The following is a 19,226-nucleotide window of genomic DNA, read 5'->3' as shown; positions in this document are numbered from 1 at the left end:
CCACTCCTTTCGTCCCTGCAAGGATCCTGATCCTCACCTTCCTTGCACTATCTTTTTTTGCTCCATCTTCTTACCTTTGGCTCAAAAAAAAAAAAAAAAAAAAGCGCTGCATCTAAGATCTCTTTCCTTTCACGCTCTGACTTCCCAGGGAGGGCAGTATCCACTCACAGCCCCGCACAGAAACCTACACGATCCCTCTCCCGACCTTCCCCATCCTTCTGAAATGCTCCCAGCTCCTCCAATCACCAAATCTGATGGCTTTCCTTGGCCTGCATCCTGCTTGACTCTTGGGAGGCACCTCAGACTCAGAGCGATCAAAACCGCACTGACCACCCCTCTCCCTGTCCACCCCCACCTGCTGACTGCTTCCCCAGTCCTCCCAGTTAGGCCAAAAGCTCCCAGTTGTCACTGCCCCAATGGAGTTATTAAGCCCCCTTCCTCTCACCATGGTCATGTCTGTGTCACTCGGTTCCTCCCTCTCCGTTGCCATGACAGCGTCCTGTCCAGGCTCCACAGATTCCCTGACATGCGACACCAGGCTCCTGGCCACCTTCCCTGTTGCTGAAATAACCTTCACAGACCCTCTGCTGTCTAAGAAATAAAACTCGAATATTTTAGCCTGAGAAGTTAAGTCTTCTAGGAACCGGCCCCGGTCTTTATTTCTAAGCTTCCCCATCTTCCCCACTTCCTTCATTTCCTATATTTCACATTTCCTCTGAACCCTGGGAGAACTCATCGTTCCCAGAACCCGCCCTGCATGTTCTCACCTCCACGCCAGAAACAGGCCAGTGTGTCTACTTGTCTTTACTTACTGAAATCCTATTATTTTTTTTTTCAAGACTTGGTAAAGATGCCATTTTTTTCCTATCTCCATAGTTGCAAGTTATTCATTCCTCCCTTTAACCTCCAGAGTTCAAATGTGCTCATCTCTTTCTTGCTTACTCTTATCTCATGTTCTTTTATATTATAGTTACCTGTGTATATATTTACCTCATTGTCCCTATTAGATTTCAAGTTCTTGGGGGCAGTGATAATAATAATAACTGTAATAACCACCACCACCATAGCGAGCTCCTACCACAGTCAGTTCTGTGCAAAGCACGTGATTTCACCATCTCAGCAGCCCTATGAGGACTGTCTCCATTTTCAGGGGAGATTAAGTAATGTGCCCAAGGCCAACATGTAGCAAGTGGTACAGCTAGAAATTGAATCAAGCCTTGCTGACTTCAAAAGCCATGCTCTTAACTACTATATATTCCTATCTAGACTTGACCAATAACCACTAAATAAAACATGCTTTCCCTAGGTCCTCGGAGGTGGGATGGTTTACTGAGCCAGGTTCCCCAGAGCTGCTGAGGCTGCTTGATCAACACATGTATTTATGTGAGAGAAGAAACAGATAGCTTAAACTCTAACTCTTAAAGGATACTTTCAAAAACAGAACAAAATTTTTATGCCTCAAGATTAAACAGAACATTAAATGCAAAGTGACAGGAAAAACCTAATTCACCTGGATTAGGTAATAGCCTGATTTTGTCTCTTTCCTTGGAACCACTGATGTCAGTAAGGCAACGAATCAAGGCCATCCTAAAAGCCTTAGATAATTTAAACCATGTTTAGAGAGAGCCTCCAAATTTCTAATTTCTGAGGCTCTGACATCAGCCCTGGGAAAACAGGATAATTTTACTCTGTTGGTAGTCAGAACCAACGTAAACGTGGGGTCGTATCTTATCTACGAACAGGCAAATAATGTATGGCACACATAGGTCTCAGTGTAAAGAAAGGTGGTGGTGTTTGATCTCTACACGTAAGCGGCTAAGGGCTGTAATCCTCCGAGAGGAATGTCATTATACAGCTCAAATCCCATCACAACAAACACCGTTACAACAGAGATGTCTGTATAACAAAAACCCTTTCAAGCTTTGGCTGACAGCCCATGTACTTCAAGCAATATTTGATGTGAGACTTGGAGTTCACAGTAATGGGAATTGACCTATATTTCCAAAGGTAAGATTTGAATGATTTCATCCGTAACTTCCACCCCATGATATCGTGAGCTGGAGTGATGTACAATCTTGACCCAGGGGTATAAAAACTAAGGACAAAGACAGAAGCAAGATCAACCCTGTTCTTGAGGGGTGAAATTCCTTCCTTTCACTTGGGGAACTCTTAGGGAAAGGAGAAGGCCTCTGATCCAACCCTGAAATAAAGCAGACCAAGGCAGGTTTTGGCCTCATCTCCCTGAGAGGCGAGATGGAGTAGCCCATGAAGACAGATGAACCGGGCTCAAATTTCTACTCTGCCGCTTACTAGCTGGGTGAACTGGGCTATATCTCTTAACTTTTTGTGACCCTCAGTTTTCTCATCTGCAAAACGATACTAATACCATCTACTTCCAGAATTCCAGTAAGAATTAAATGAGATAACTATGCAATGCTCCTAACCTAGAGCCTGGTATGCAGCATGGGCTCAAAAAAAGTAAATTCCCTCACAAGGCTTCCTTTTCCCTCCAAGACTCTGAGCTGATGCAAACTGTTTAAATGAAGTTAGTTATAAGATCTAGTGAACGAAGTTAAAATACAGAGTCACAAATACGGCCTGGTAAAGATACTGATCAGAGGAACATCAGAGAAAAGAGAGCAAATGGTAGAAGAACTAGGCCAGGCATAAGCATTTACTTGACTCAGAGAAAGGTCTTTTTGGCTAAAGTAGGACACGTGTAATCAAAAGCTAAAATGCACATAACAAGGCATCGTAACAATAAATGAGCTTCGATCATGATGTCAGAAGTCATTTTGAAAAATGCTGAATAAACTGAAATTTGCAGGCAAGTTTTCCTAGTCAAGGATGAACTGTGGTTACTGCTCTCAAGCAATGGTTTACTGCCTCTGGCCTAGTTTTCTGTGGGTGCCATTCTAGATGGTGGGAAGGCCCTTCTTTGCTAAGTCCTGAGCTTCAGCCCATTCATTATACTGCCTTTGGATACTCTGAAAGTATTAAAACCAATTTTAGTCTTCTCCATTTGGGAAACACGTAGGTAAATAGCTAAGGAATATGATCAATAAAGAGTCCCAGCACTGCCCTAATTTGTGATGTTTTTAATCCTCTTGATTTTTAAATATTTAATTTTCCATTTTTCAAATTATGGGACAGTCAAGTATGTGATGACAAAATCCTTATATATATATTCTTTTGAAAACACTCTTGGTGTTACATGATAGGTTTTGAGATAGAAAAGGAGAGTCCTATAAACACAGGCATGTCTGTTCACCTTTATAAGACAGATATGATCTAGGGGTTTTCAAATTTCTTAAAAGGTTCCAAAAAGTCCTATCAGAGCTCAGTAACTACAGGGAACAAGAAATGGACCAACGTTTCTCAGGGTCAGAGAACATCAGAGTTTTAACAGTGACTTACTCCTAGCCCTTCACCTTGACAGTAAAGAAGAGGCTCAGAGAGTAGTATGGGCTGATGTTCAGATGCTCAACTCAAGTGTGTGTACAAGCCAAACAATGAGCTTGCAGGAGCTCTTGTGAGAGGCAACAGAGAAATAAAATAACAGGCCAGACAGAAATACCAAGGGGCAGAGAAACAGCAACTGTGAGACCCACAAAGAGATGGAGGAGCCCTGGGTACGAAAACCAAGAGATCAAGACCAGAGAAAGAACAAAATTACTAAAGCAAGGTTAAAACATGAACAGAGACCAAATGGTAGAGGCAGAGGAGATATCTTAACTGAAGTCTACAAAGGGCGTACAAAGGGTGACTCCAATACCCAGAAGCTTCAACCTGGACAGAGGTTTCCGGCCTCTTTTTTAATAACTGTACCCCCCCCCCACCCCCCCCCCCAGAATCACTCTCATCTTAAAATGGAGGCAGTCACAGCCACCAGATTGTACACGTGAATCTTACCACTGCTAAGGGCGTAAACCAGAAGCATTTTTGAAGGTGTGCTAACTATTTCAGGCCACTAGGGTGCTACTTCCCACCCCCAAAGGCACACTTCACTTAATGATCTCCATTCAGACCCCAAGAATTAATGTCCCTGCTAAAAGTGTACCCTTTATTCGTTACACCAGTGATTATCACTGTTTATAAGGTACTTCAAGATCCCCACAGCCTATGGAAAAGTGAAATGCAGCTGTAATTACATGGGCAGTAACAGAAAGGTAGGGGTAGAAAGAGCTCTGTTCCTCAGAGAGGCAAGCCACTGCCTAGAAAGTGACCTCAGGGAGGAATCACGCGCCTGGACGGAGGCGCGGCCGCGCCGCCCCCGCTCGGCTTCTCCCTCCCCGCATCCCAGGCCGTCTGGTCCACCTGTCCGGGAAGCAGGCGGGCGGGGGTCGTGGGGAGGAGCCCGGCTGGCCGCGGGGCACTGGGGTAGCGGGCGGCTCTCCCTCGCCCTCCTCCCTCCCGCGATTCCCGGGACGCCCAGGCGCCCTGCGCGCCCCTGACCGCGCGCGCGCGCCCCACTATCTGTACCTTTACTCTGGGGAGGGTTCTGACTCCGGTCCCGGAGGACGTTGATCTGGTAGACAGCTCCGTAAGGCTCAAAAAGTTCTTTCAGCTCCTTTTCCGACCAGGACCGGGGGATCTGTCCGACAAACATCTTAATGGCATCTGGGTCTGGTTGGTCTGAGTGATCCAAAGCGCCGTTCATCTTGTTGGCTGTGCCGTTACTGTCAAAAAGGGAAGCGGGAGCCAGAGTTAGGGCTGCAGGGTGAGGGACAGGAAGACAGAAAATCGGGGGTGGGGGTGGGGGCGGGGAGGCGGAAGGAGGAGGAAGAGGAGCACGGGGCAAAGTGCCTAATGAGTCGTGGAAACGTGATGAACTAAAACAAAGCACAGGCACCATTAGGTTGCTCCTCGGCGGCAGCGGCGAGAGCTCTCACTGCAGGCTGCTTGTTCAGTATCGCCGCCCGACCCCGGGCGGCGCCCTGCCGGCTGTCACCCGGGGCGTGGACATCTTGAAACCCGGCTCGGGAGGCAGCTGCAAGTTACGAGCAGGTCTCGCTTGGCTAGGCTGCCATCAAGCATCCGCAGCGTTATCAGCCCCACACTGGCTCTCCCGTGGAAAGAAAGGCGGGGCTGGATTTCCGCTGGCTTTCCCACCCTTCCACCCCTTTTGGGAGGTTTTTGGAAGAGAGGAGAGAGGTGGTAATAATAAAGTCACATGAAAAGAAAATGAAACACTCGGCAGTCCGTCAGATGACTAATGCAAGATGCTGGTGATGAATTTGCAGAGCGCTCGAGGCATCCATGTGTGCATCAAATTAGTACGTTGTTGCTGCTCAGAAGGGAAAGTGCTCCAGCAATGCGGCTGGGTGCAGCCGATTGGCTGCCCACGCTGGAGAAAAGGGCCCGGGCGGGGAGGGGGCTCCCATTTAAAAAGCACGTTGTTTATGGGACCCGGGCACAAAGGGTTTAATTCAGAGAGGCAAAGGCGATCTCAGAATTGCCTGCTTTGTGCCGGGAGGAAAAAAAAAAAAAAGCAGTCCCAGAAAGTTGAGTTCCCGCTAAAGGACACTGAATACTTCAAATCTTTCACACTCCGTAAATTGCTCTCCGTATATCTGACATCCAGATGTTGCACTTGAGTTCTAAACAACCACACGTTTGGAAGAGAAAAGAGGAGCCACACGTTTGGGAGAGAAAAGTCTGCCTTTTCTTCTCCTAGCTTCAGTAAATATTTGGGGCCGATACAAAGAGCAAGACCATAAGCTTTTACATATCAATCCTCCTTAACACTGTTCCCCAAAACCCTTATTTGAAAGAGACAATGCTTGTTTAGAACGTGCAATTCCAGTCACCATCATGTAAAAGGATGATGAAGTATTTATGTTTTACTTGGATTCCGCCCCCCCCCATTTGAGCTGCACTACATAGTAAAGCAAAACCACATACCCTCTGTCTCCCCCACGTACCCCGCCGACTAATGCACCCTAAACCCACCTACTCTGCCCAGAGAAAGGCTGAATGCCCTAAGCAGCATTCATCTGCAGTACCGTGCTCTTGATTCCCAGCCTGTGAAAATACAGTAAAATGCACTTAAACACAGCAGACGTAGAACCTACACAGCCTTGTCCACGACTGTCCCTCAACCCCCAGCCTCCAGCCCAGAAGGCAGAAAGAAAGGGCCCCACGGACTAAAACTTCACTGCAAATGGTCACTTCGCTGTAGTCTCAGGTAACAGCAAGAAGGTTTTCAAAGATCTTAAGTAGGCTTCCTTATTTCAATCAAAACCCATCAGAGTACCTTAAATTTGCTGTGAAACTAGGCTAGTTCTGAGCCCTTGGGGGCGGGGGGGAAAGACACTGATGGCTAACAAACAAACAATAAAACCTATGGAAAGGAGAAATCCTGAATTCAATTTTGTCCTGAGAGGAAAATGATGGCAAATACTCTTCACTAGGTCCTGGCTTCAATTTCTACTTCTTATCCCCCAATTTACCACTCTGTTTTTTTATCCTTGAGATAAACAATCAGACTAACTTGAAGCACTTTCAGAGCTTTCTCGAATCAACCTTATTGTTATAAAAAATGTTCTGCCGAATACAATGCTGAGCACAAAATCTTCCTTCAACAACTTAGGTGTAACGCAATGCCTGCTTAGATTAGAGCGCGAGCATTTATCTTGTTCCTGTGCACCTCTACTGCTTTTCAAATCGCCCTCTGGGAATTCAATAAACACTTTAACCCCGTGGAGCCGGCTCGGGCAGGGTGGAGGTGGCAAAGGCCCACGCGGAACAGAATGTAGCATTCACAGCTCGCTGACAGTGTGGCAAGACTTATTTCTGGGACAGGAAGGGCTTGTGGTTACCGCTGTTGACAAGCAGCTAGAATGAAAAGAGGAAGGCGTTGCCACAGGTCCCAGCTAACAGAGAGCGGAAGTTCAAAAAATGGGGCTCCTGCATCTCGCCTGCACAAAGCACGGTTCATACAACGGAGGCGTCAGGCAGCAGCACAATGGTCCGAATATCTAGAGCAAGCATTCATGGGTCTCCAAATGAGGGGCCATTTACTTTCTCAAAAAACACACACTCACCGAGGTGCATAAAGGAAGGGACGCTGCAAAGAGGGTTTACGCCCTTTGGTCCTTATGTTGGTGAGTATGTGTTTATAATCCCCCCCCCCCACCACCATCCTTCACAGGTGCCTTTAGATCTCTTGTACCCTGAGGCAGAGCAGTGTTGGGGCTGAGGGTCTGAATCCTGGCACTACCACTTCCTAACTGTGCCGCCCTGGGCCTCAGACTCTTCATCTGTAAAATGGTAACAAACGGGCTCCACCTCATATAGTCATGTGCTTTGTACAGGACGTGGCCCCGGGGAAGTGTCCAATAAGTGTTAGCTGCTTCCGCTGTTCATCTTTTCTGTGCACTTGTGATGCACTACAAATGAGTGACTATCACAACTCTACTTTTCAATCCAAATTTTTTCATAGTATGGACTCAAACACAATTCATATCCTAAGTAATAATAATAATAGGCATCTTTCAGTGAGCACTTATATGCCAGATACCATGCTAGGTGCTTTACATACATTATTTCTAATCCTTATCACATCTCTGTGAGAAAGTGTTATTTTCCAGATGCAAACGTCTAATAAATAAATTCCTTTTCTTTTTATTTTTTAATTTTTTAAAATTTTTATTTTTTATTTTTTTAATGCTATTCTTGTCTGCTTACATTCTTTTTATGTATGTATGTATGTATGTATGTATGGCTTTGTTGGGTCTTCGTTTCTGTGCGAGGGCTTTCTCTAGTTGTGGCAAGCGGGGGCCACTCTTCATTGCGGTGTGCGGGCCTCTCACTGTCGCGGCCTCTCTTGTTGTGGAGCACAGGCTCCAGATGCGCAGGCTCAGTAATTGTGGCTCACGGGCCGAGTTGCTCCGCGGCATGTGGGATCTTCCCAGACCAGGGCTCGAACCCGCATCCCCTGCATTGGCAGGCAGATTCTCAACCACTGCGCCACCAGGGAAGCCCAATAAATTCCTTTTCTAAGATTACCGGCTTATACATTGTAGAAGTAGAATTCGAACCTGGGCCCAATGGGCTCCAGAGCACGGAACATTTCTAAACCATCGTGTAGCCACGTATTGTATCAGGTCTGCTTTGGGCTGAGAGTGAACAGCTTATGGTAAATCTATGAGAAGTCAAGGCCAAGAGCAAGACCTACTGGTTCCCTGGAATCACACTGCCAAGTAACAGGCGTCACTATTAGGAACACATATACGCATCTTTCCTTCTTGTGTGTTGGAATTAGGGTGCAAAGTACTGAACTTAAGAGTCCATGAAGGCTACCTTACAACCCACATTTTCTCCATAATCATATAACGTGTCTCCATCTCCACTGACTGCCTCCCTCTCTGTTCCCACCGGATCACATCGATGAGCACCTCTCATCCATATCTGCATCCTTTCCCAAATACCTGCCCATTTTGCAAACAAATGTTCCAAAGATTTGCATCAAATGCTAAGAGCATGCAGTCCCTTAAGTAAATCCAACTATGTCTAGTTGTTACACAAATTCAAAATAACACATCTGGGACTTCCCTGGTGGTCCAGTGGTTAAGATTCCACGCTCCCAATGCAGGAGGCCAGGGTTTGATCCCTGGTCAGGGAACTAGATCATCCCGCATGCTGCAACTAAAAGAGCCTGCATGCCACAACAAAGACCCGGTGCAGCCAAATAAACAACAACAATAGCACATCTTCCAGATCAAAGCATCAATGGTCCTACCCCACTGATGACCCCTGTGCTGCTGAATCCCATGCCCTGGATGCTGACGGTATTGCAGCAGCCTGGGTAACTTTGTTCTAATGTGTGAGAGCTCCTCCTTCTTTGGACTCCCAACTTTCTTCCCAGCTGATACTCATTTCTACCAGAGACTTACTGACTTCTTTTGTCCTCATGGGGCTGCAAGTGCTGACACTTCTAAGGAAGCCAGAAATCATGTGTCTAACAGTTAAACCTTTCGAGGTACTTGCCAGAGGCCACAGCAAACCAATTCGATCTACACAGAGGCGTAATTATGGGAATAGATACCCTAACTCTCAGTAAAACTCTCAGTAAGATCTTCTATTTACTGGAATCTGATCTCGGGCTTAGAAAATTAGACTAGCTCCCCTCCCCGCACTCCCTAGCCATCCTCAGCCTCCAGGACAGTGCAGGAATTAGGTTCAAATTCAAATATTTATTGAGAGCCTACTCTTTGCCAGAAAACTTTGCCAGGTACAGGACACACGGCATCACAACAGCTCCAAGAAGATGAAATTATTATCCCCGTTTTGGAAATGAAGCAATCGAGATTCACAGAAGTAAAGTGACTTTCTCCATGTCACACCCCTAAGAAGAAGTGTCTGCAGAATCTGGACACAGTATGAAATAAAGGCCAATGGTTACTGCTTAATATTCCATGAACTGGGTTTCTCTAGGGTGATGTTTCCCTTGGACTCAGTGGCCATTGGCAGGCCCGAGACACAAGCCATACCTCTCTGCTGGCACCTCACCTACAAACTACAATACTATCCTGGACGCCAATTCCGCTTTTGCTCATGGCAAAGTGCCAACTATCAGGCTCCTCCAGGACAGATGCCATATGGAATTGGACCACGAGTTAGAGAGCACTAAGCCAGCGGGCACTGGTGGTATTAGTCTCAGAGCCAAGACGAAAATATAATGATGTTGGGGGAGAAAAATGATGGTGCTTACTCTTTGCTTTCAGCACTGGCACTGACCTACTTCCCTACTCTATTTTCGAGTAAAGAGAACTAGACCAACAGAGGATATGCAAAATCTTCTGAGGTTCCTCTAAGCAGCAAAATGTTACAGAAATTACAATAATTGATTCAATGTATTCTTATTATTGTTATTATTTCCAGGACACAAGCTTTTATGAGGTCCAGTGAATGCAGGTTTCTTTTTGGAGAATGCAAACAAAAGAATTGATATTTCTATTCTTTTATCTTGCTCATTGGACAGCAACCTTCTGCATTACAACTCCATCTCCCTTATCTATACAAAAGGAAGAATACCAAACTTACAAAATGGGTATGAGAAATGCCAAGTGGCTATAAGTAATTTTATAAAAGTTGAAAAAAAAGGACATAAAATGCCACCTTCAGAAGATATACAAACCTGAAAACAACACAAAAAGATGCCTTGTCTTGCAAAAATTTTGAATAAAAGATAGCTAATCTCCTTGGTAGTTACAAATAATCTTATTACTCCCATACTTTTTTAATCCATCTTACTTTGGTCCTTGGAATACCCTGCATCAGTACTGCCAACTGTGTGCAATAGTGGGAATGTTCTATAACCTGCGCAAACCAACATGGTAGCCACAAGTTATATGTGGCTACTACACACTCGAAATGAAGTTAGGGCAACTGAGAGACAGAATTTTAAATTTTATTTTACTTTAATTAATTTAAACTTAAATAGCTCTAAATGCAAATGTAAGTAGTGTTTGTTTGTTTGTCTGTTTTAAAGACAAATAGGAGTTGAGATTCACCAGAACATTTCATCAGATAGTTGTTTTGGGAAAATAGAAATGAAGGGCCAGGAAAATGACACCAACGCTTGAGTCAGCCGAGAGCTAGTCAGTGGGCAGTGGGCTGGCTGGCCTGGGTTCTCGTCTTGGCTCAGCATTAAATTAAATGTGGGATCCCAGGCTAATCATGTAATCACTCTGTACCTCAGTTTCCTCACTTGTAAAACAAAGAGACTCAACAGTTCCCATCTGGTTGTTAGTTCCTCTAATTCTGTGAGTGGCTGAGTGGCTGGTCGCTCAGGGCTGCTGCCGGAGCAGCCCCTCTCTCAGTTTGCGCCAATTCTTCCCAGCATCTTAACTGCAGTCAGCAGACAGGCCACTCTTTCAAAGGGTCCGGGGACCATTTTTTAATATCCCGTGTACTTAAGTAATAGCCCATGAAGAAACAGGCTTTGTGTGGTGATCGCAGGAAACTCTCCAAGGCTGAGCTGCGTGAGGCACAAGCAGGAAGAAGCTGGCGATGGGCCTGGGGGCGGGCAGCGGGATGGTGTGAAATTCAGTAACGTTAACAGCCTTCTACACTGTCCCTGTTGTTGTTGCTTACTATTTAAGAACAGAATTCTCTCCTTGACGACTGGCAACGTGGTGCGAGGGCTACAGCATCAGCTCTTTGTCCCTCCACTACTCTCTGGGGATCAGAGAGGGGCCCTGCTCCGGAGCTGCAACCTTCTACTCTAAACCTAACCCTCTCCATTTAAGAAGAGGCACTGGCTGTCATCCAACCTCGAGCTCTGGGAACTGCAGCTCCCTTTGAAAACACACCACTTCGGGGTCACCATGAAGAACACCTCTATCTCCTGTGCCTGCCTTTCAACACGGCACCTCTGCACTGCACCGATACAGGTGCATCTCCATCGGTGGGATCCTGGTGTTAGATTCTGGTAGACCTAACAAAACTCTCCGGATATCAGTTTACTCAGCAATCAGATGATGAAACCAAGGCCATTCCTGTATTTACCTGGAAGGTATGGATATAACTTCTCACATGCAGCCAAAGTTTTGTGAGTCATGTCTCCACCAGTTATAGAATGGTAACAGGACGGGGCCCTCAAACTTGGAGGTGAGACTTCTGCAGATCAGCTGGTGAATTCACAGAAGATTAAATGGATCAAATAATACCCTAAGTTGCTGAAGGAGGCAAAGCCTTTCTCCAAATGGTCAAGTTGTAAATAAATTAGTTTGTGCTCCTCTGAAGAAAAGTTCAAGTTTCCTGTAAGTACGCACACATGTAACATCTTCATCCCTGGGCTTTGACAAAATTTGAAAAGAAACAGAATTTATTAAGAATGGATAGCACATCTATTTCATTCACAGATGACGAGGAAAGCACACATTTGTGACGGGCATTCCACTGGACGGCTGAAGTTAACGCAGGATTACATTTGGATGCAGGTCTAAAAGTTATCCATTCGATTACCGGGGTAAAATGTAACCCTGATTCGTAGGAATTCATTCCTGCAGAAAAGGCCTCACAACACGGGTGTCTGGACTCACCAAGTAGAGGGGAAACCTTATTAGCTTATCTCAACTTGACTGCGAGTAAAAAGCCGAAAGCTAGAAAACCCCCCAAAGAAGTCAATGTGGAAGCATCCAGGGGGTACCTGAAGGCTGGACACACGCAGCCCTCGCTGGGAAGGCGGTCAGGCATCAGCTCCGGACAGCCCCCGCCCAGGGAGCTCACTTCCTTCTGTGATTTATCAGAAATAGTCCCGTGGACTGCAGAGCAGAAGGTATTTGTACGGGAGAGTTCTTTAGATGAGCTTTTAGAAATGGCAACAGGGAAATAATCATCACGCAGATTTATATCAGGCTTCACCTTTTCCAAGTGCTGCCGGAGCACACGTTAATTAATCCTCCCACTCCAAGGGCTGAGGTCAGCGCTCCTGCCCCCACTGCACAGACGAGTCAACCGTGGCCAGGGAGAGGGTGCACTTGCTTGGGGCGCACACCCCTTCTAGGTGCCCCCAGGCTGATTCTCCTGCCCACCGCTAAATGCTGCAGAATTCACCGGTTTGCTTGGGCAAGCACTTGCAACTGGCCCTTCTGGATGACAGAGAAGACACTGGCTTGGCCTCCGTTAAGTAACTGAACCCGTGAATCATTATGAAATGAAGACGGGTGTGAGGGACAACTCAATAGTGGTCCAAACTTCCCAAACCGAACACTAATTTTTACCTAAAATGTCTCTCTCCTATTCACGTTCCGGCAGCGAGTGATGAAAACGAGGGATGTATGTTGAGAGTGACGACACAGCTCCTGGTACTCTGCACCTGGGCTTTAGCAACTGTGCTTTTCAAGGCAAATAACTCCTGCTTCTACCGCTGGCTACAATATTTTGCCTCGACTTACTTATGCAAGAGAAAGAAAGCAACCAGGGCGGATTCACAACACTCTCCATCCACTGAAGAAATACTGGTAGTGAAAGTGGATGGTTCACCTTTGTGGGATTTCAACCCCTACTCCTGCCCCCGCCCCGCCCCCAAGGGTTATTTGCACACAAAGTCCGTTTCTTACTCAGGTACTGAGGACCTGCCTTTTGTCAGGCACGGTGCTGGGTTTTTTTTTAAGATTTTTAAATTTAATTTATTATTATTATTATTTTTGGGGGGGAGCTGCATTGGGTCTTCGTTGCTGCGTGCGGGCTTCGTAGTTGCGGCGAGCGGGGGCTACTCTTCATTGTGGTGCGTGGCCTTCTCATTGCAGTGGCTTCTCTTGTTGCGGAGCACGGGCTCTAGGCGCATGGGCTTCAGTAGTTGCAGCATGTGGGCTCAGTAGTTGTGGCTCATGGGCTCTAGAGGGCAGGCTCAGTAGTTGTGGCGCACGGGCTTACTTGCTCCGCAGCATGTGGGATCTTCCCGGACTAGGGCTCGAACCCGTGTCCCCTGAATTGGCAGGTGGATTCTTAACCACTGTGCCACCAGGGAAGTCCCACGGTGCTGGGTTTGAAGGAGAGAGAGTTGAAACATATGTAATTTATGCCCTTAAGCCACTAGTAGCCACTGATCAGAGTCAGCCGTATGTACAATATAGAATCAAACCACAGAACACTAAGGCCCAGAAGAGAGCAGTATACACGGGCCCGCCGTCAGCCAGCCAGAAGGGATTCATCTGGCCACAGGGACAGACATTCAGCATCGTGAACCACGCTACATCCTCGTGGTCCAATTTGCCAATGGAATCTGCAATAATCAGAGCCACAGGATGATAAGCTATCCCTGAGCTGGCAGTGAGACTGAACGAAAACCACCACAGCAAGGGAGCTGGGCCTGGAGAGAAAGTGGCCACAGGTGTCTCCCATCCACGGAGCATACATTTGAGACAGGGGACCTGAGCCACCTGGAGAGAGTGCCATGCGGACCCATGGCTGGATGGCCGTCACCCGCACTGCTGACCCTTGAGTTCGGGGGACAGCCCAGGGTCCCACCTGTGCTCCCAAGGCCATCAACTGGAAGCCCATTCCGTCCATGAAGCCCTTCCAGCTCCGCTTTTCACCCTGGCCTCTGGACTAACTCCTCTGTGGTCACCCCCCTCCAGCATTCCTGTCACTCACTCACTCTCCTTGGTCTCGTCTGATCAACCCTCCCACCTGACCCTCTCCAGCGACAGCTGGCAGAAGGCTGTGGCGCCACCTGGATCTCAGCACCTTTACAAATAACCTCTTCCCGTCTCCCTTTCCTCCAGCTGGGTTTCACGGTCAACTCCCCTCTTTTTCTTACTGCCTCAAACTGCCCCCTGCTCCACCCCAGATCCACGACCAGGAATAATGTCTTGCACAGAACACGCACACGACAGCGACTGCTGGCCTGCACCCCACCCCTTCTCTGACTGTTGAACCTACGGAAACTGTCATTAACTGAGCCCCCAGTTCGGCACATGGTGAGACTGTGAAATTCCTGAGGACAGGGATGTCTTAATCGTTCCCTCAATACGCATTTCTGAAGTGACCCCACCATTCAGGCATCATTCAAGGTGCTGGGGATAAAACACTGAATCAAATCAGGTAAAACCGCCTTTATGGAGCTGCTATTCTAGAGCGAGGCGTAAAACGAGCAAACTAAGTAAATCTTCTAAGAGATTAGAAAGAGATCATTTCAATGGAGAAAAAATAAAGCAGGAAAGGGAGATGGGAAGGGTTAGGTGCCAGGGCACAATTCTAAATAAGGCGTTCAGAGAAGGCCAGCACGGTGCCTTGAATTCAGTCTCAGTACAACAACAACGCACATTTTCTGAATGAATAGATTTAACACAGCGAGAAGTCGTAAAAGTTGTCAACATTAAATCACACACTACACAATTCGTCACTACGATCATAAAGAACCACGTTATCCCGTCTGGAACTGTTGTATTGAATCTGGGGGTCAATACACCTATAACCAACGAGTTACTGAGTCAGGCCGGTTTTCCCTGAAATGCCCACTGGGTCCACTTGTCCTGGTGCAGGCACTGTCCTAACTCTGACTATTCTGATGATAAAATCATTGCAAAACCGTTCAGGGGGCTCTCCTACTTTGGACTAAAGGACCAAGATTTCACTGACCTTTGTGCTGGCCTCGTATTCAGAACTCTATCTATTCTTCTGTTAAATATTGATCATCTGTCCATTCATTATTCATTTCATCATTTATCAATGGCAAAATTTAATCTCAGGCTGCTCTTTCCTCAACCTGCCTCTGGCCTACCTTCCTCAGTCATAAATGATGTGTAATCAAGGAATACAACTTAAACTGAATGCCAGCCTCAGGGATGCAGCCAGCAGTAGAAGGTTGGAAGATAAATGCAGAGGAGATCAGTAATGCTGCTGTTTCCTTCCACTGATCTGGAAAATCAAAAGCTGACAGTTAATAAGAACTAACTATGTCATATTAATGACCGTAGTTTAGATCAGAAAACAGAATCCATTTGTGAACAAAGATGTGTATTTCTGTGCACTTGCCATTTATGAGGTTCAGATGTACTTCTTTTTTTCTGATAATGCCTTCAACTCATGATTGTGAAATGCCAAAAACAGAATACCGAAAAAAAGAAAAAAAAAAGGACAGTAGGACCTCCCTGGTGGTCCAGTGGTTAAGACTCGGTGCTTCCAATGCATGGGGAGTGGGTCTAAGATCCCGCATGCTGCGTGGCGTGGCCAAAAAGAAAAAAATAATAGTAAAAGTTTTTTTTAAAAAAAGGACACCAGAGCAGTCAAAAAGTATTTCACAAAGTTTCTGGCCTGATGTTTATGCCCCTTAAGCCCTTTGGGGGAGCTTCCCAATCCTTTACTCAAAGATTTCTTGTTTTATGTTGGTAGGTAGCTGGGGCTGACTTACATTCTCCAGGAGTTCCCAAGGACAGCCGCCCAGCAGAATAATTAATTTGTGTAATGACTATCATGTCTCATCTACAGGGTCACATTATGCTCAACAAATTCTGTTTAAGAACACAAGGAAATATATAATTTATTGTTAGGAAGAATTCCTTCCAAGTAAGAACAAAGAAAATCACTGCCTTTAAAGATAAGCTTTCAACTCTACTACAAACTTAGCTAATCAGACTGACTCCCCTCCCTGGGGGGGCTCCAGGTAGCTGAGATTTTACTTTCTCATTTTAACACGGCTGTGAGCATCAAAACTCAAAATTTGTGGACCATCTAATTTGCTGTCGTCACATGCAGCAACTGATTTTGCTGAGATGCTTCGACTTTTGGGGGGGGGTATTAATTTTTATTAAGTGTTCTGCTCGATTTTTATCTGCCTGTTTTTTGGCTGGGAGAAGTGAGAGAGGTGGGTGAGGACTGGGGCAGAGATGAGTCGTTTCTCTTGTGGGAGCTGGTTTTTCCAAAGTAAATTATGTTTGTTCCCTGATCAAGCAGCCAACTTTAATTCTTCCTCTTCAAGACATCACAGAACATGATGCTTGAGGTCTGAAAATGAGAAATAAAGGGCCCATGTAATAGATGATTGTGTTATCATTCACGGGACTAACCATGAATTTTTTAGATCTTTCTGTCCCAACATAAGAAAAGGTGATGACAGGTTTTAGAGGGATTGCACTAAATTCCTAGATAGCAATCCAAAACATGTGCCTCTCTGATAGTCTGCTTAAAGCAATGGAAAAAGAACTTTGCCAAGTTTGTGTAATTACTCGAAGATGACCTCCAGAATTGTATGCATGTCAGCTCTTTGTGTGTTTCTCTATGAGACAAACATGCTGGCTTGTCATGCTACAAAACTCCATTTCAAAAGACAAAGTCCAAATGACATTCCACTTTGCTAGTTTTTAAATCTCTAAATCACTTCTTAAGATGAAATCAATACCAAACACCACATTCTGATTCGGAAATCTATAGGCCTTCTCTCTCTCTCTCAGCATGTCATAAATTCCATTTAGCATCTTAAATCACCAATTAAAATAGGCTTTGACATTTAATTTGCTTATTCCCTAAAAAAACACACCATCAGCTCTAACCCCCTAAACAAATAAGAATAGAAATAGGATTATATGCAAAATTATAAAGGCTGTTATTCCACGAGGCTGAATATCATCATATCAGAATTCCCCATAGCTGATTTTTTTTAAAAGCCATTTCTTCATTTTTTGACACTACATCTGGCACAATGAATACAGATGATCATTTGTTTATATATCTGTCTAACTGCCTCTCCCAAACACAGCCAGATGGAGTCTTTCAGAATCAAATTAATTTCAGATTAATTCACTCTGGACCCACTCCAGTTCCATGACTCCTTGCTTTGAAGCACCAACCAAACTGATGGGAAGTCATGAACTGAAAAGAGCACAGGTTCCTCGATATCAAGGGGGAAAACATGACACAAAGCTGGCGTTGCCCCCGTGTCCAGAAAGTGATCCATTCGGGCACCACAAGGTGCCAGCGTAAGGCCTGGCCAACACTGCACAGTGTCAAAAGCATCCAGCAAGAATTTCCTCTTGGATCTAAAGAGGATCACGGTTAATATTACATCTAATATTCATAACGCCTTGAGAGGACGACAGTCAAAATGAGCGACTTAATTACTAACACGAGAACCAGGGAGGTCACGGTAACCTTGCCCGTCTACGCGGAGCCAGGTGGGACACGGGACTCGGGAGAGTGAATTCTCAACGCCCCAAGTGCAGAATCTCTATCTCGAGCTGTAGCTACTGAAGGAACCATCACAAAACGTAACCAGGCTCTGCTTGCTGTCAATCTCGGCGGATGCCTTTATTATCGTACTTGTTTCAATTGCAATTTGGGTTTCCATGGAGACACAACAGTCAGCTCTAGAAAATTATAAGATAAATGTCAGGCAGTGATAACAGTGTTAATGAAGCTTCGGTGACAAGCAGCTCCGCGCTTCAAATAATAAGCTTATTTCTATTAGCATATGTATAACCTGTCAAAAAACCTGGGAGAGAATATTAAAAATTAAATATCGGTCTATCTACATTTAAGAGAGAGCGGGGAGAGACCCCTCTGGAGTGGCTTAAGTTTGGTGGGTCAACTTGAACAAGAAAAAAGAAAGTAACCACTGCTTTCTTGGGAAAATGAGGCACCAGTCATGGCTCTCAATGATGCTTTAGCTGACATCCAGAAACGCCTTACTTCATCCAGCAGTGGAGAGAATTTTTTCTTATAATGTGGTTAAAGTAATCCCTTTTGTTTCTGGAAGCTAAGAGCTCAACTCACTAAGTCTGACGGTGACAGACTGTGAGCTTCAGAGACATATGTTACAACCAACCTTATGGTAACTGGATATATGCATCCCCCTCTCCTGCTCCCCTCCCTCGGTTGCTGCATAACTATAATTGGATTGCTAGAATTCACAATCCAGAACTATCCTTGACTAGTCTACAGCCAAACATGTGCCACTGAAACTTTACCAGGAAGTATCTGTCAGATCACACAAAAAAACGACGACTATGGATTTATGTAAGTTGGATGCATTCCGAGTACACAGACTGATACAGTGAGATGGTGAACAACAGCACAGTTCAAGGTAAGATTCCATAAAAAGAAACGGAAGGAAAAATAAGTTTCCTTTTATTTGGAAAAGATGATTTAAGAATGGAACAAAAGTTGTATGTTTTCTTCATGAACATCCTCGAGGACCTTGAAAAGTTAAAAGGGTAACAATTCTGCAAATCAAAGTCTTTCCAGGAAGACACAAGAAAGACCGGTACATATAAACTTCTCCTTCACAGTTCATGCTCTCTGAACAATCCCTGCCATAGTGCCCATTATTATTTGATTCATTCCACCATATTTTTGTTCATTTATTTAACCACTGTTCATCGAGTGCCAGGCACTGTGCTCAGAACACAATGATGAGTAAGACACTGTCCCTGCCCTCACATTTCTCATTGTTTAGTAGCTCGTACAACCGAATATCCAAGGTCTTGAATAAGGTGTCACAATGTTCTTTTCTGTCCAAAGTTTGGTCCTTATTGAAGTGACTACACAACTATGCTTTTCTGGGGTGAGGCAACGCTTTTTGCTACACCTCTGCACTGGGAACAGCTGGCTGCTGAAATCCTCTTCTACCCACCCTGTCTTTGTCTGGATCACTATAACAAAAATACAACATAGTGGGTGGTTTATAAACACCAGACATTTATTTTTCACGGTTCTGGAGGCTGGTAGTCCAAGATAAAAGTACTGGCAGATTCGGAGTGTGATGAGAGCCTGCTTCC

At 45.4% G+C, this 19,226-nt stretch overlaps 1 protein-coding gene across 12 annotated transcripts in view; it reads right to left on the bottom strand.

Annotated features, from left to right (window-relative positions):
* The window catches only part of CELF2 (CUGBP Elav-like family member 2), a 531,606-nt gene that overhangs the window by 164,944 nt on the left and 347,436 nt on the right, over nucleotides 1-19,226 (bottom strand). For 10 of the 12 annotated variants that reach the window (XM_082449744.1, XM_082449743.1, XM_082449746.1 and 7 more), the window contains one exon: nucleotides 4,483-4,679. In XM_082449744.1, the coding sequence (XP_082305870.1) occupies nucleotides 4,483-4,679 (197 nt within the window). Of the gene's footprint in view, nucleotides 1-4,482; nucleotides 4,680-4,852; nucleotides 5,252-19,226 lie in introns of those variants that run through there. The other 2 variants (XM_082449738.1, XM_082449739.1) reach the window with 2 other exon arrangements.

This window comes from Balaenoptera physalus (assembly GCF_965194825.1).
Source record: "Balaenoptera physalus genome assembly, chromosome: 2".
Taxonomy (NCBI): Eukaryota; Metazoa; Chordata; class Mammalia; order Artiodactyla; family Balaenopteridae; genus Balaenoptera; species Balaenoptera physalus.
This window is presented reverse-complemented; position numbering and strand designations above follow the sequence as displayed.